A 12,335-nucleotide genomic window follows, 5' to 3' on the forward strand; every position below is an offset into this window, starting at 1 on the left:
GGGTCCCGAGCCTGTCTGGGCTGAGATTTCCCACCAGCCTCACCTGCACTGCACTGACTGCTCACGCCCCCGCGTCCTTCACAGAGAGAAGCCCGGCGCCCTGGCTTCCTCTTCCAAAGTTTGGGGGTGGCCTGCACCAGTGATGGCAGCCCGCCTGCAACCCACAGCCGGTGCCAGGTGCCATGGGATGCCAATCCCTGATTTAGCAGCGGGCAGCCCAGGTTGGGAAGTTACTCCTGCTGGGTGTGGGAGGGTTGTTGCCCTACTATTTGAACTCACGTGGGAAGGCAGATGCTTAGTGATCAGAGCCCTCCCTCTCTGCCCCGTGGTCCTGGCAGACAGCTGCCCGGGAGAGGCCAGGTCCAGCACTCACTCACCCGCCGGGTCTTCTCCACGTCACCACATGGCAGCCGCTTCACAAAGTCGATGCCCGTCAGCGGCGTGCCCGTTGGGGGCAGCAGAATGGAGGCATCCATCATGAGATATTCCACATTCATGGGCTTCATCTAGAGGGGAGACACCACAGGAGACCTCACTGGAGGCAGAACAGGACAGGGCAGGTCACACAGGCCTGTCACCTCCATCTGCACATGAACCCTGTATTCAGACTGAGGTGAAGCCTCGAGCAGCCAGACATGTGAGCGATGTGCCTTTATTTTCCCTTCATTTGAAGTGACAGCTCACACCCACTTGAGAAGTGCTAGAAAAATTCTCACTCCTCTCTACCCAGCAGGGACAGGGGTCTTCAGGAAGGAGGCTGGCACCCTCACAGGGGTCCCTTTAGGGTGGTTGCTCCACGTGCGTGTACCTGACTGCTGCCCACCTCCTTCTCTTTGTACTTCCAATTATATTACAGTCATAGCAACGGCAGTTTTTATTTAAGGAGAGCTGACTATGGGCAGACAGTGAGCTAAAGGCTTTGCATGTATGATCCTGTTCAATCATGCCAACAACAGTGGAGGGAATGTTTCCCAATCTGCTAATGAGAAGAACAGAGACTCAGAGAAGCCGAGGAACGGATCTGGGCCCACTCAGCTGGCTGGTGGTTGAACCAAGACACAGACCCAGGCTTAACCGGCTCCGGACCTCCCATGATTCTGTCAGACGGCCACCATTCCCCTTTCCTCCCTGGCCCCTTAGCATCTCATCTGGGATAGTACTAAGTGCCAGCCAGGCACCAGAGGGCTCACCTCCTACTGGAGGGCAATGCTCGTGCTGTCCCAGATCATGGAGGAGAAGACTGAGCTCTGGGAGGAGCAGATATCCACAGCCACTGGGCCAGAAAGGGACAGAGCTGTCTCCTTCCTCACCATTTCCAAAAGCCCCCCCCCCCATTACTGTCACCTATAATGTCACCTCCCCTCCTGGAACTTTGTTGCATCAGCACTATTTAATTACATGTGGTGGACACTGACACTTCACAAAGACAAACTTCCTACAAAATTCATTTTATTCCTTAAAGCATCACAAACTTATTTTCGTGTCCTTTTTTTTCTGGAACATGGGCTTCAGTCGTATCACATTTTTTGTCCCTCTTGTAGACACAGAGCTAAAGAGAGCAAGGTTGTGGGGAGGGCCCTGCTGTCCAGATACGCAGTGACGGGCGAGGCAGCCTGGGAGCCATTTAGCGCACACTGTCTGCCTTTTTATTTTGGACACTTTTAAACACTTAGGCTTATTATAAACTTCCTGAATCACTTCACTCCTTGGTGAGTAATGTCCATGAAAAGATCATTTATCATCTATTCACTGAGTGCCAACTAGGGGCAGGTTCTGAGGATGCAGAGACAAAGGAACAACAGAGAAAGTTGCCATCTTCTGAATCTATCTTTCCCCACAATTCTGCCTGCTGGATGGAGAAAGGGAAGGCTCGGGGCAGGTGCTGCGGGTTCAAGGAACATTGTGGAACATTCTGGTGGCATGGCAAAGAAGGAGGTGACAGAATCTACAGAGAAGGGCAGGGAACTGGGAGGCGAGCTGCTCTGCCGCTCACTGGCCGGGCACAGTGGGCACCTCAGTCAACCCGACTCTTGCTTCCTTATCAGTCAAAGGAGGCTACTGATGGCAGTTGCCAGTGGGCTGACGTGGGGATTAAGAGATTTAACATGTATAACAGGCTTTCCACACCTGACACGGAATAAGGCCCCAATCAAAACACTACTCATATCAAAGTGAATCCTTCTGACTCATCTATGACACAGACCAGGGGGAGTGAATGTCATCTGAAAGTTCCGTAGTGGCGCAGATCACCACTTCCAGTTCACCGCCCCGCCAAGCTCTGCGGTCTGGGCAGAAAGCGCCACGCTGGAGCCCTCTCTCCCTCGGACCAGCAGGGCAATCTCTGCAGGCACACAGGTGCCTTCCGGCCCCTCACTTACTGTCATGCTCCTGTACTCATCTTCAAACATGTCCAAAAAAATCTCTTCTCCCTAAAAGAAAAGGAAGGGAGGAGAGAAGGTTATGCATATTTTTTTCCATGAACAACAAAGTATTATAAACTCACGGCTCTTGGGGCCATCTGCTTCTCGTTAGAGAGTTCTCGTAAATCACCAGGAAGTAAAATACACACGTGAACACGAACACACACACTCAAACGAAAGCCTAGATATCAAATTGCACTTCTCCATGTTTTTCTCCCCCTTCTAAGCATATGTTGTTAGCTTTATTCTGTCAAGGCAGTTAAAAACACAACCAAAAATAACACCACAGATAACTGAAATATGTATTAAAATGGTTCAAATTTCAAGAGTCTAACATCCTCTACTTGTCGAGGATGGCAGAGGAATGGGAAATCCTGGTTAGCTTGCCATGTTGAAAGTATGAGGGCCACACCTCTAAAAGGAAGAGTATAATTAAATATCCTTAACACTGAAATTATAGGCTTGCTCCGTTGGTTCCTGAGCCGTGCCTCTGAGGTTTGTAGTTCCTGCAGCCCTGAGGATTCTGTCCAGGAGGCCCTCTCAGCACAGGGTGGTGGGTATGAACTTGGCTCCAAGACACAGAAACCTGGGGCCGTCACAGCTCTACCTCCAGGAGCCTCTCTTTGCTTCGCTGCAAGACTGGGATGACAGCTCATGTCTGCATGGGTCTTTGTGAAGATGAGTTAACACACACGAAATGCTGAGCGCAGAGCCTGCCACTCGGTCAGGGCTGGTAAGTGTTAGTGCTCACAATCATTATGATCCACACTAAATGGGACCACCACTAGGGAAGGGAGGAGACAGTCGGCTGAATGCACCGTGACTATTAGAATTGTCCAGTGTCTCTCATAAGTCCCAAATCTCTCTCTCTCTCTCTTTCATATACACACAGAGTCAGGGTAGGAAAAGCAATAGGTCATTTATATATGTTTCCAGTTATCAAATCTACAGATAAATTTGAACATTCTTGTGTGGTGTCAGTACCAGGCAATAACCACAGAAATAACGCCTGAAAACCCAAAAGCTTCTGAGATATTATTACACTTAGGTGTAAATCTTATAGGATAAAATAGAGAGAAAGCTGGGCTGGGAGAAGGGAGCTGCAATCCAAATACAGCAAGTCCTCACTTGTCATTGACAGATTCTAGGAAACTGACTTTCAGTGAGATGACAGAAAATGAAATCAATTTTACTGTAGGTCAATTGACTCTAAATAAAGAGTCAAAACACTTTGAATATTAAACATTAAAATAAATGTGTGCAGACCTGGCCAGCTGGCTCAGTGGTAGAGTGTTGGCCTGGAGTGTGGAAGTCCCGGGTTCAATTCTCAGCCAGGGCACACAGGAGAAGCGCCCATCTGCTTCTCCACCCCTCCCCCTCTCCTTTCTCTCTCTCTCTTCCCTTCCCACAACCAAGTCTCCATTGGAGCAAAGTTGGCCTAGGCGCTGAGAATGGCTCCATGGCCTCTGCCTCAGGCACTAGAATGGCTCCTGTTGCAATGGAGCAATGCTCCAGATGGGCAGAGCATCGCCCCCTGGTGGGCAGGCTGGGTGGATCCCGGTTATTGGGCACTTGCAGGAGTCTCTCTGCCTCCCCACTTCTCACTTAAAGAAAATACAAATAAATAAATGAGAGCTACTCACGCATTTAAGAAACATTAATAAAAACAAGTCCGATCATTCTTTTCAAACACACTTATTCTAGTTCAGGGTCACAGGTGGCTGGAACCTGGCCTGGGAGCAAAGTGGGACCCCATACCTGGCAGAATGCCCCTGAGTTGCAAGGCTCCTCACACATCCACACTCACTTAGACTGGGACGACACAGACGCGCCAGTTCACTTCACGTGCACATCTCCAGGATGTGGGAGAAAACCCAAGTCCCCAGGGAAAACCCACCTACACAGACATGGGGAGAATGTGCAAACTCCACACAGACGGTGGCCCCAGTGAGGAATCGATTTCATTATAACAAAGTGTCTTTGAATAAAATGTTATTTGAGGACCTGCTGTATAGTCTCCTTTTGCTAATGATAAATAAAGACCAATTGGGAAAATGCCTGCTAATGTGTCTGTTTTTGTAATCTAAAAGCTTTCTAGAGGAAATACACTGAGAACAGTTATACTAGGGCTTCAAAGATGACCAATGCAATTGTGAAGTTTCTAACTTATTTGGGGCTTTGCTAGAGGACCCCTATCCTCACTTAGAGGCCCTGTGTGGTCTGGGGATGGTCGAAGGGGAGACTGGACTTCCTCCCCAGTGTGTGGGGGCTCACAGTGGGGCTACCTTCATTTGGGCATGCCCACTGTTGTTGCAGCTGCATGGGGCCATCTGACCCTGGGGAGGTGGGTTTCCTGATTATGTGACCTGGTTTTATCTCAGGGAACACTGACAATAATGGACAGTGGCTTAAATCGTGTCCTGCAAAGAAAAAGATTCCATGTATATATGTATATAATTCACAGCAGTTTAGAGAATACAGAAAAATGAAGCACAGGTGAACGGCTGTGCCAACACCACCTCCTAAGAGGATCTCTACATCAGTGAAATTGCCAGGGAAACCATCACTAGCTGGATGTGCAGATATCTGACGTGGAGGCCAAAACATCAGAACTCTACTAGGTGGTCTGACATATGGATTCTTGCACTATTGCTGACAAATGATGAGCTTTGCCAGAGAACATACTATGCCTTTAGATAACAGCTAAACAAAGCCATCACAATGAGATGTTTTAAAAACTAACCATCTTGAACCTAAAGACAAATCTACAAGTTTTTCAGACACTGAAGTCATGGTGGTCCTTGACAAACTCTCACTAAACTTCCTGACAAACGTTTGGAAGCCTGCATGAGGTTTCTTAGCATACATGTATATAAATAACATACATGTAAGTAATTCATCACTTCCTAAGCAATTCAAAAGTAATTTTATATGTCTAAGCATTTTTAATTCATAAATATACATAAGTTCACACATATAATTTAATCCTGTATGCAAATATGTGACTAATTCATAATCTAAGTAAGAATTCATCCATAGACAAATTCATATCGAACTGATGAAGTGTCACATAGCAGGGGCGAGTCTTCAAAAGCTGTACCGATGGAGAGATGGGCGGAGAGACCACTGCTCTGGAGACTATGCGCTGAGCACGGTTACTCAGGAGCCACGGGGAGAGAAACTGCAGACATGTGACTTTTCCGAGCACAGGGGCAGCCTCTGCAGTCCTGTTCCTACACCGCACAGCCCACCGCCGCCCCCCACGCCCTGCCAATTTACCTTATAGAAGTGCCGTACGAGGTGAACGCTTTCCTCCCGCGCGCCCTGTTGAGAGAGAGCGGAGCTGTGAGAGAGGCGGGTCTTGTGTGCACAGGTGGACTGGGTAGATTACCGATTCTAAAACCTGAGTGTATGTAAGACGGACACTAGGCTAGAATCCTTAATCTATGAGTGGTTTGTAATGAGAAAGGGAGAAAGAGAAGGAGAGAGAGGTCAAAATGAAAAAATGAGCAGAGGACAGGTGATCCGACGTGCCATGGGAAGCTGTTAATGTACAGATAAGTGGGGGAAGATGGGTTATAAAACATGGTCATGGTGACTGATTTTTTTTTTTTTTTTTTTTTTAATTTTATATAGAGACAGAGAGAGAGTCAGAGAGAAGGATAGATAGGGACAGACAGACAGGAACGAAGAGAGATGAGAAGCATCAGTCATCAGTTTTTCATTATGACACCTTAGTTGTTCATTGATTGCTTTCTCATATGTGCCTTGACTGGCGGGGCCTTCAGCAGACTATGTAACCCCTTGCTCGAGCCAGTGACCTTGGATCTAAGCTGGTGAACTTTGCTCAAACCAGATGAGCCTGCATTCAAGCTGGCGAACTCGGGGTCTTGAACCTGGGTCCTCCACATTCCAGTCCGACAATCTATCCACTGCGCCACGGCCTGGTCAGGCATGGTGACTGATTTTATAAAAAAAATAAGTATGCATGTGTGTGTGTATCTAGAAAAACACACTAAAGTGTCAACTATTGTTGCTACTTTTGACAACAGTACACTAAATTTTCTAAAATCAACATGGAAAATAAGGAGGAAACAATATTTAAATCAATATAGGTATTAGCACAATAAACTATAAATAAACAAATAAATGTAATGCGGGTTTGTATATGTACAAGTTTTGTAATACAAAAATAAATAAATTAATTAAAATAATTTTTAGATCCTGGAGACAAGAGCCAAATAATCGTAACAGAAACTGCTAAGACCCCCTAATTAAGCGGCTCATGAAGCCAATGCCAGCGGGAACAGGAGTTCTGTGGGGCACCGGGGCTACTGGGTACAGCTTCCTCTTGCTGGTGCTGTGGGCACCGCGGACCAGCGCTCCCTCCCAGTCTCCGGGCTGCAGTGGCTCGCAGGCACTGGGAGTGGGAGTGGGAGGGCCCTCACCTCCAGACAGGCCAGGTGCACGTCCTTGATGATGCAGCCCGTGCTGGTCACGACTTGCTGCTTTAGGAGCAAGCAGCTCAGCTCCAGTGTCGCCAACCGGATCTTCCCATCTGCAGAGCACACAGGGGTCAGCCTCGCACACCCAGGGCTACGCACCCTTAGTCACAGCCTTTGGTCTGCCAGCTCTGAGGTTAACAGGTCAGCTGACCAGCTGATTGCTCAAAGCCCTTGACATCCAGCAGGGACACCTTGCCCACTCTTTACCCAATCATTTATAATTCATTAAATGTTCCCATCAAAACTGCCTAGACCTGATACTCCCCTTTGGTCTCTTCATCAGGAGAGGGGATGCAGGAAAGGGAAGGCACCTGATTATCACTGTTGGTCTAGAAAGTGGCCGTATCTGTGGCTGCTTTGCTTATCCAGCATTCCTTCCTCCTATTCAGGACCCCCCCTTTTCTTTGGAGAACGCCCCCACTTTTCTTTGGAGAAGCACCAGCCCTGTCACTGGACATCTGACTTGGGTGGAGCTGGTCCCTCTCCCCCCACCCTCAAGGTGGGCACATCACCCGGGCTAGTCAGGGTGCCCCATTTCCTGGTCACAGGGACTGGGTATGGGATGAGTGAGAGCCAGTCAGAGCTAGTCAGGCTCAATCCCACAACCTGTTGGAACCTCTGGCTGTGAAGAGGAGAGGAACAATGCTGGGGCCCTGAGTGGCACAAGTGTTATCATCCATAGTGGCCACCTCCCCATTTTCTCCAGCGTGTTTTTTTTTCTTCTTTCTTTTTTTTAAAGTGAAAGAGGGGAGCTAGACAGATTCCTACATGTGCCCCGACCAGGATCCACCCAGCAAAACCTGTCTGGGCCCAATGCTTTGCTCATCTGGGGCCATGCTTGCAACCGAGCTATTTCTAGCGCCTGAGGTAGAGGCTCCACAGAGCTATCCTCCATTGGCCTAAGGCCAATGTGCTCAAACCAATCGGGCCATGGCTGCAGGAGAGAAGGGTTTTCGGAAAAGGGGGGGTAGAGAAGCAGATGGTCACTTCTCCTGTCTGCTCTGACCCGGAATCAAACCCAGGACATCCATCCACATGCCGGGCCACTCAGCCAACCGGTGAGGGCTTTTTCTTTTCTTAAATAGGCAGGGAAAAAGAGCTAGATACATCAAGCTACTCCTGTATGTGCCCTGACTGGGGAATTAAACTGGCAATCTCCGTGCTCCAACGAGATGATGTTCTAACTGAGCTATCCAGACAGGACTTAATTTTTTTTTTAATTAATGAGAGAGAGAGAGAGAGAAAGGGAGAGAGAGGGGAGGAGGAAGGGTCTCCAGTGATTTCAATGTTTTATAAAATTGAGCTCCAAGCCTCCCTTCCCACTAGGCTACCCAAAGTATCTCTCTTAGAGCAAGTCTAAGGCCCCAAGACAGGGATGGCCAAAGCTGCTGGCAGCCATCCTGCCAACACAGAGGCTGCAGAGTCCAAAAACAGTCTTGAAAGCATTGTTTGAACCCCTGGATCCAGCTGTTCCTGAAGCCAGTGCCCAACACACTTAAAATTACAAAAGCCAACAGTTTTGTTTGTGCTTGTGTTGTTTCAGCCAATCTGAGTTGGGTTTCTGTCCACTGTAACCAAGGTCTGAGTGAAACGGCTTGCATCCTATGAGCCAGGCATGAACTGGGTGCTTTGCAGACACTCCCTCAAGGGGTCTCTATAAAAACATTTGGTGTTCTATGGATTAAGGCTTAGAAGAGTGAAGTCACTTGTTCAAAGTCTCACCCTGGGTAGTGGTGAACTCCAAGTGCTCTGAATGTCAAAACCCACATCATCTATGATTGTCTGATTGAAGAGCAATCTGTTCTTATGCAGATCGTTGCCTGGGTTTTTAAGCTCAGTCCTGGGGGAAGGTCTCAATGTGGAAAGAGGGGCCAGAAGAGGGGAAGGTTTCCAGGTCACACCCCTGAGGCCTTAGAAACAGCAGGGACCAGGATGGGCCACTGGGAAAAACTCAAGGCAGATATACCACTTCATACCTCCCTGCCTGTCCTTTGATGCCTCACGTGTCAGGTGGAAAACAGGTGAGAAGAGGGAATCATTTGCTCAAAAATTAATAGGATAGTCCCTGGCTGGTTTGCTCAGTGGTAGAGTATCGGTCCATTGTACAGACGTCCTGGGTTCGATTCCCGGTCAGGGCACACAGGAAAAGCAACCATCTGCTTTTCCACCCCTCCCCCCAACTCCTTTCCTTTCCCATAGCCATGGCTCGATTGGTTCAAGCACATCAGTTTGAATGCTGATAATGGCTCCGTGGAGCCTCTGCCTCAGGTGCTAAAAATAGCTCGGTTCTGAGCATGGCCCAGAAGAGGGTTGCCAGGTAGATCCCCTCCTCTCACTTGAAAAAGAGAAGGGGAAAAAAAAAGCTATATGCAAGCAGAAACAGGGCTTCCTAAGCATGATACAAGCCCAGGGACTGTGTGGCCAGGCTGCTTAGTCTCAGCTCAGTCATTCTCCTGCCACAGTCCTGCCTGGCCCAGAACCGACCCCACTTCTGTGCTGCTGCCCTGGCACAGCGGCACCCACCACCTGCCCTCCTGAGCTCTGCAGTTTCTCTGGAGCCCAGTGTCTCTCTGGCCACGTCAGAAACACCCCTCCTGCTGCCTCCAGGAAAATGTAACATGATTTTGTACCAAAGCCCTTCTCCCTTTGCAAACTCCTGCCAAGGACTGACTTCCCCCCTCGGGCTTGTCTCATGAGGGAAACAGAGGGAGCAGCAGGCTCAGCTCCTCAGTCCTTATCACTGCTTCCAGACTGTCCCTCTGAGCTTCCCAACCTCTCCAGAAATCCAGGCTGTTCTATACACCAGCCCTCAAGGGGCCCTCTGTCCCTCGCCACCCTGGAGGTCCCTCTTCCCACATCCAGGCTGCAGTCCACCTTCCTCCACCATAGAGCGCGTCTGTTCACACAGCTCCTACAATGGCCCCCTTGGCCACCAGCCCCAGGGACATGCTCTGCCTTCCTGACTGGACTTCTGAGCAGAAACTGACCGCCGAGCACCCCTTGGGCCTGAGCCACACACATCTTTCCTGCCACCCAAGACACCCCTCCCGCTCCTCTTCTTCCCAAGTGGGGCTTGGCCCAGGCTCCTGTGCCAGCTCCGCCTCTACGTCACCTCAGGTATCTGCGCTGGCCCATGGCTGGGTCCTACATGTCTCTCTTCTCTCCTGTGGTTTTAGAAACCATCCACGTCTGTGGTCCCAAGGGCTACTTCTGGACCTGACCCACTCTGAGCTCCAGGGTCCCTCTCCCCCAGGAGTCCCAGACTACCAGGACCTCAGAACCCAGCCGTGGCTCCGGAAAGACAGCAGCCCTGTCTGCCATGCACTTCCAGTACCCCCATCACTCACACACCTGCGTGGCAGGTACGCAGGAGGAACTCAATAAACATCTGTTGAGTTTACTGATCCCCTGCTGACACTCTTGAGGTCACGGACTTGGCTCTCCAAGACCCTATCGACCAGCAGTACTCCCTGCTGTCTGGCAACTGTCCGAGCTTTTGGCCACTACTTAGAGCCACTCCCCTTTATTCCTGACGTCCTTGTCTGCAATCACAACCCTGGACCTGCCCTCCTCCTGAGCCGGACCTGGGCCCAGTCCCTGGATTGCTCCTGATGGCCTAGCTTAGCGCTTCTCCCAGTTGGCTCATTCCTGTGCACTCACCCCAACTTGACGGCCTCTCCCCCTGCCTTTGCAGAGAACCCGCCTTGCAGTCACGGTTTCCCAACCCTGGGGCACCGCTGAAATCTTGGGTCAGGGAAGCCTTTGTTAGGGGGGTTGTCCTGTGCATTGTCCTAAACATCCCATCACATGCCAGTAGTCTACCTCCCCAAGTGTGCCAACCAAAATTGTCCCAGATACTGACAAATGTCCCTGCAGAAGCAAGGTTGTCCCCAGTTAGGAATCACTGTGCTAGATCATTCTGCCCACTATCTCTAGCTCTGGCTGTGGCAGTAGATCAGTGTTGGCTAAAACCTCAGAACTAGGCTGACATGGCCAGACACAGGGTACGTCTTGTATTAGTAAAAGCACCTGACCCAAATCTTCCAACCTTCCCCTCACTCACACTCTCAGCCTCGTTCAAGCTCAAATGTGGCCTTGGGTCAGTGGCGGCCTGTTCGCACCGGTTCGGCAAAACTGATCCCTAATTTTTTGTTGAGTTAACCAGTTGTTAAAATGGTACTTGTAATCAGGGCTCTCTCTAAGGTGGGCACCTGGGCAGCTGCCCAATGTGGAAATCACAGATTTACATTCCTAATGCTTTTTTAATATTCATCTGCACAACAGCATATTCTAAGAGCCTGTAGTAATGTTCATTCCGTCCATAGATGAAAAAAATTGCAAGTGATGCCAATCAAGAAGCAATATGGAAATATCTTAAATAACAGTTTTATTTTTTTTGTCAGGTATTATTTAATATTTTTTCATTAATAACTCAAAACTCTTATAATCTAGTTTTATGTACCTTTTATTGTTCTTATTTAAGTATTAAATGTATGAAATAATAAGCTACCTTTCGGTATATAGTTTTTTAATACTTAAAATGGTAATTAGGGCAGAGAACAATTTGATAAATTATTTGAATCCCACCACTGCCATTGGCTACCCCAAAATTAGAGCTACAGACACTGGCAACACTGAAAACACTGGCAGAGAAAGGCTGGGTATGAAAGGAGAAGAAAGAGACGGTCTGACACAAACCCCACGGTGGGAAAGAACTAGAAGAGACCCCGAGAGAAAGATACGGCTGGACAGGAGGGTGTGGGTGGCCCACGTGTGGCTGTGCATGTCAGAGGGAGTGGCAGGGATCTACCTCAGTCACCGGAAGGGCCGGGTCTAGAGCCCCGGGCTCCCGGTGCCAGGTGTGAGGACCTGGTCCCTGAACTCCACCACCCCTGTGGACAGCCCCCACGCCCCAGGCACCTGGCTGGGCAGCGCTGTTCATGATCCGGATCAGCCTCTCGGCCAGCAGGTGGTTGTAGAGGGTCTTCTCAGCCGCCCCGGGGCCGGGGAGCTGGATGCGCTCCAGTTTCTCAGGGTCCATGCCTGGGACAGAGAAAGGGACGAGCTGTGAGTGAGTGGAGCGCCCTGTCTAGAGACCGCCGCACCTGGAAAGGCCCCGCAGAGCCGGGCGTCCCCAACCTCAGCCACTGACGGCTCAGCCTCGTGATGTCTGCCACGACTGGGGCTCTTTACCTTAGCATTTTCTGTAAACGGAACTCAGGTAAGCATATTAAAACATACATTTCCTCTCACTATATTCAAACAGAAAATCAGCACCGTTGCTATATTGACAGCAACTATAACAAAACAAACAAACAAAACGTTTTTACATTTTAGCCAAAACCACTGGCTGGCTACTTGTGGCCTGATACCTACTCTGTCCGTGTTAATCAGGGAGCTTGGCAGGTGC

At 49.5% G+C, this 12,335-nt stretch overlaps 1 protein-coding gene across 9 annotated transcripts in view; it reads right to left on the reverse strand.

Moving 5' to 3' along the window:
* CLEC16A (C-type lectin domain containing 16A) overlaps positions 1–12,335 on the reverse strand; it is a 222,844-nt gene that overhangs the window by 119,159 nt on the left and 91,350 nt on the right. For all 9 annotated transcript variants that reach the window (XM_066274870.1, XM_066274867.1, XM_066274866.1 and 6 more), the window contains exons 13-17: positions 11,846–11,968; positions 6,869–6,978; positions 5,700–5,744; positions 2,379–2,429; positions 378–506 (exon numbers count right to left, since the gene is read on the reverse strand). In XM_066274870.1, coding sequence (XP_066130967.1) covers positions 378–506; positions 2,379–2,429; positions 5,700–5,744; positions 6,869–6,978; positions 11,846–11,968 — 458 coding nt within the window. The remainder of the gene's footprint in view (positions 1–377; positions 507–2,378; positions 2,430–5,699; positions 5,745–6,868; positions 6,979–11,845; positions 11,969–12,335) is intronic.

This window comes from Saccopteryx bilineata, chromosome 4, assembly GCF_036850765.1.
Source record: "Saccopteryx bilineata isolate mSacBil1 chromosome 4, mSacBil1_pri_phased_curated, whole genome shotgun sequence".
In the NCBI taxonomy this organism is placed as follows: Eukaryota; Metazoa; Chordata; class Mammalia; order Chiroptera; family Emballonuridae; genus Saccopteryx; species Saccopteryx bilineata.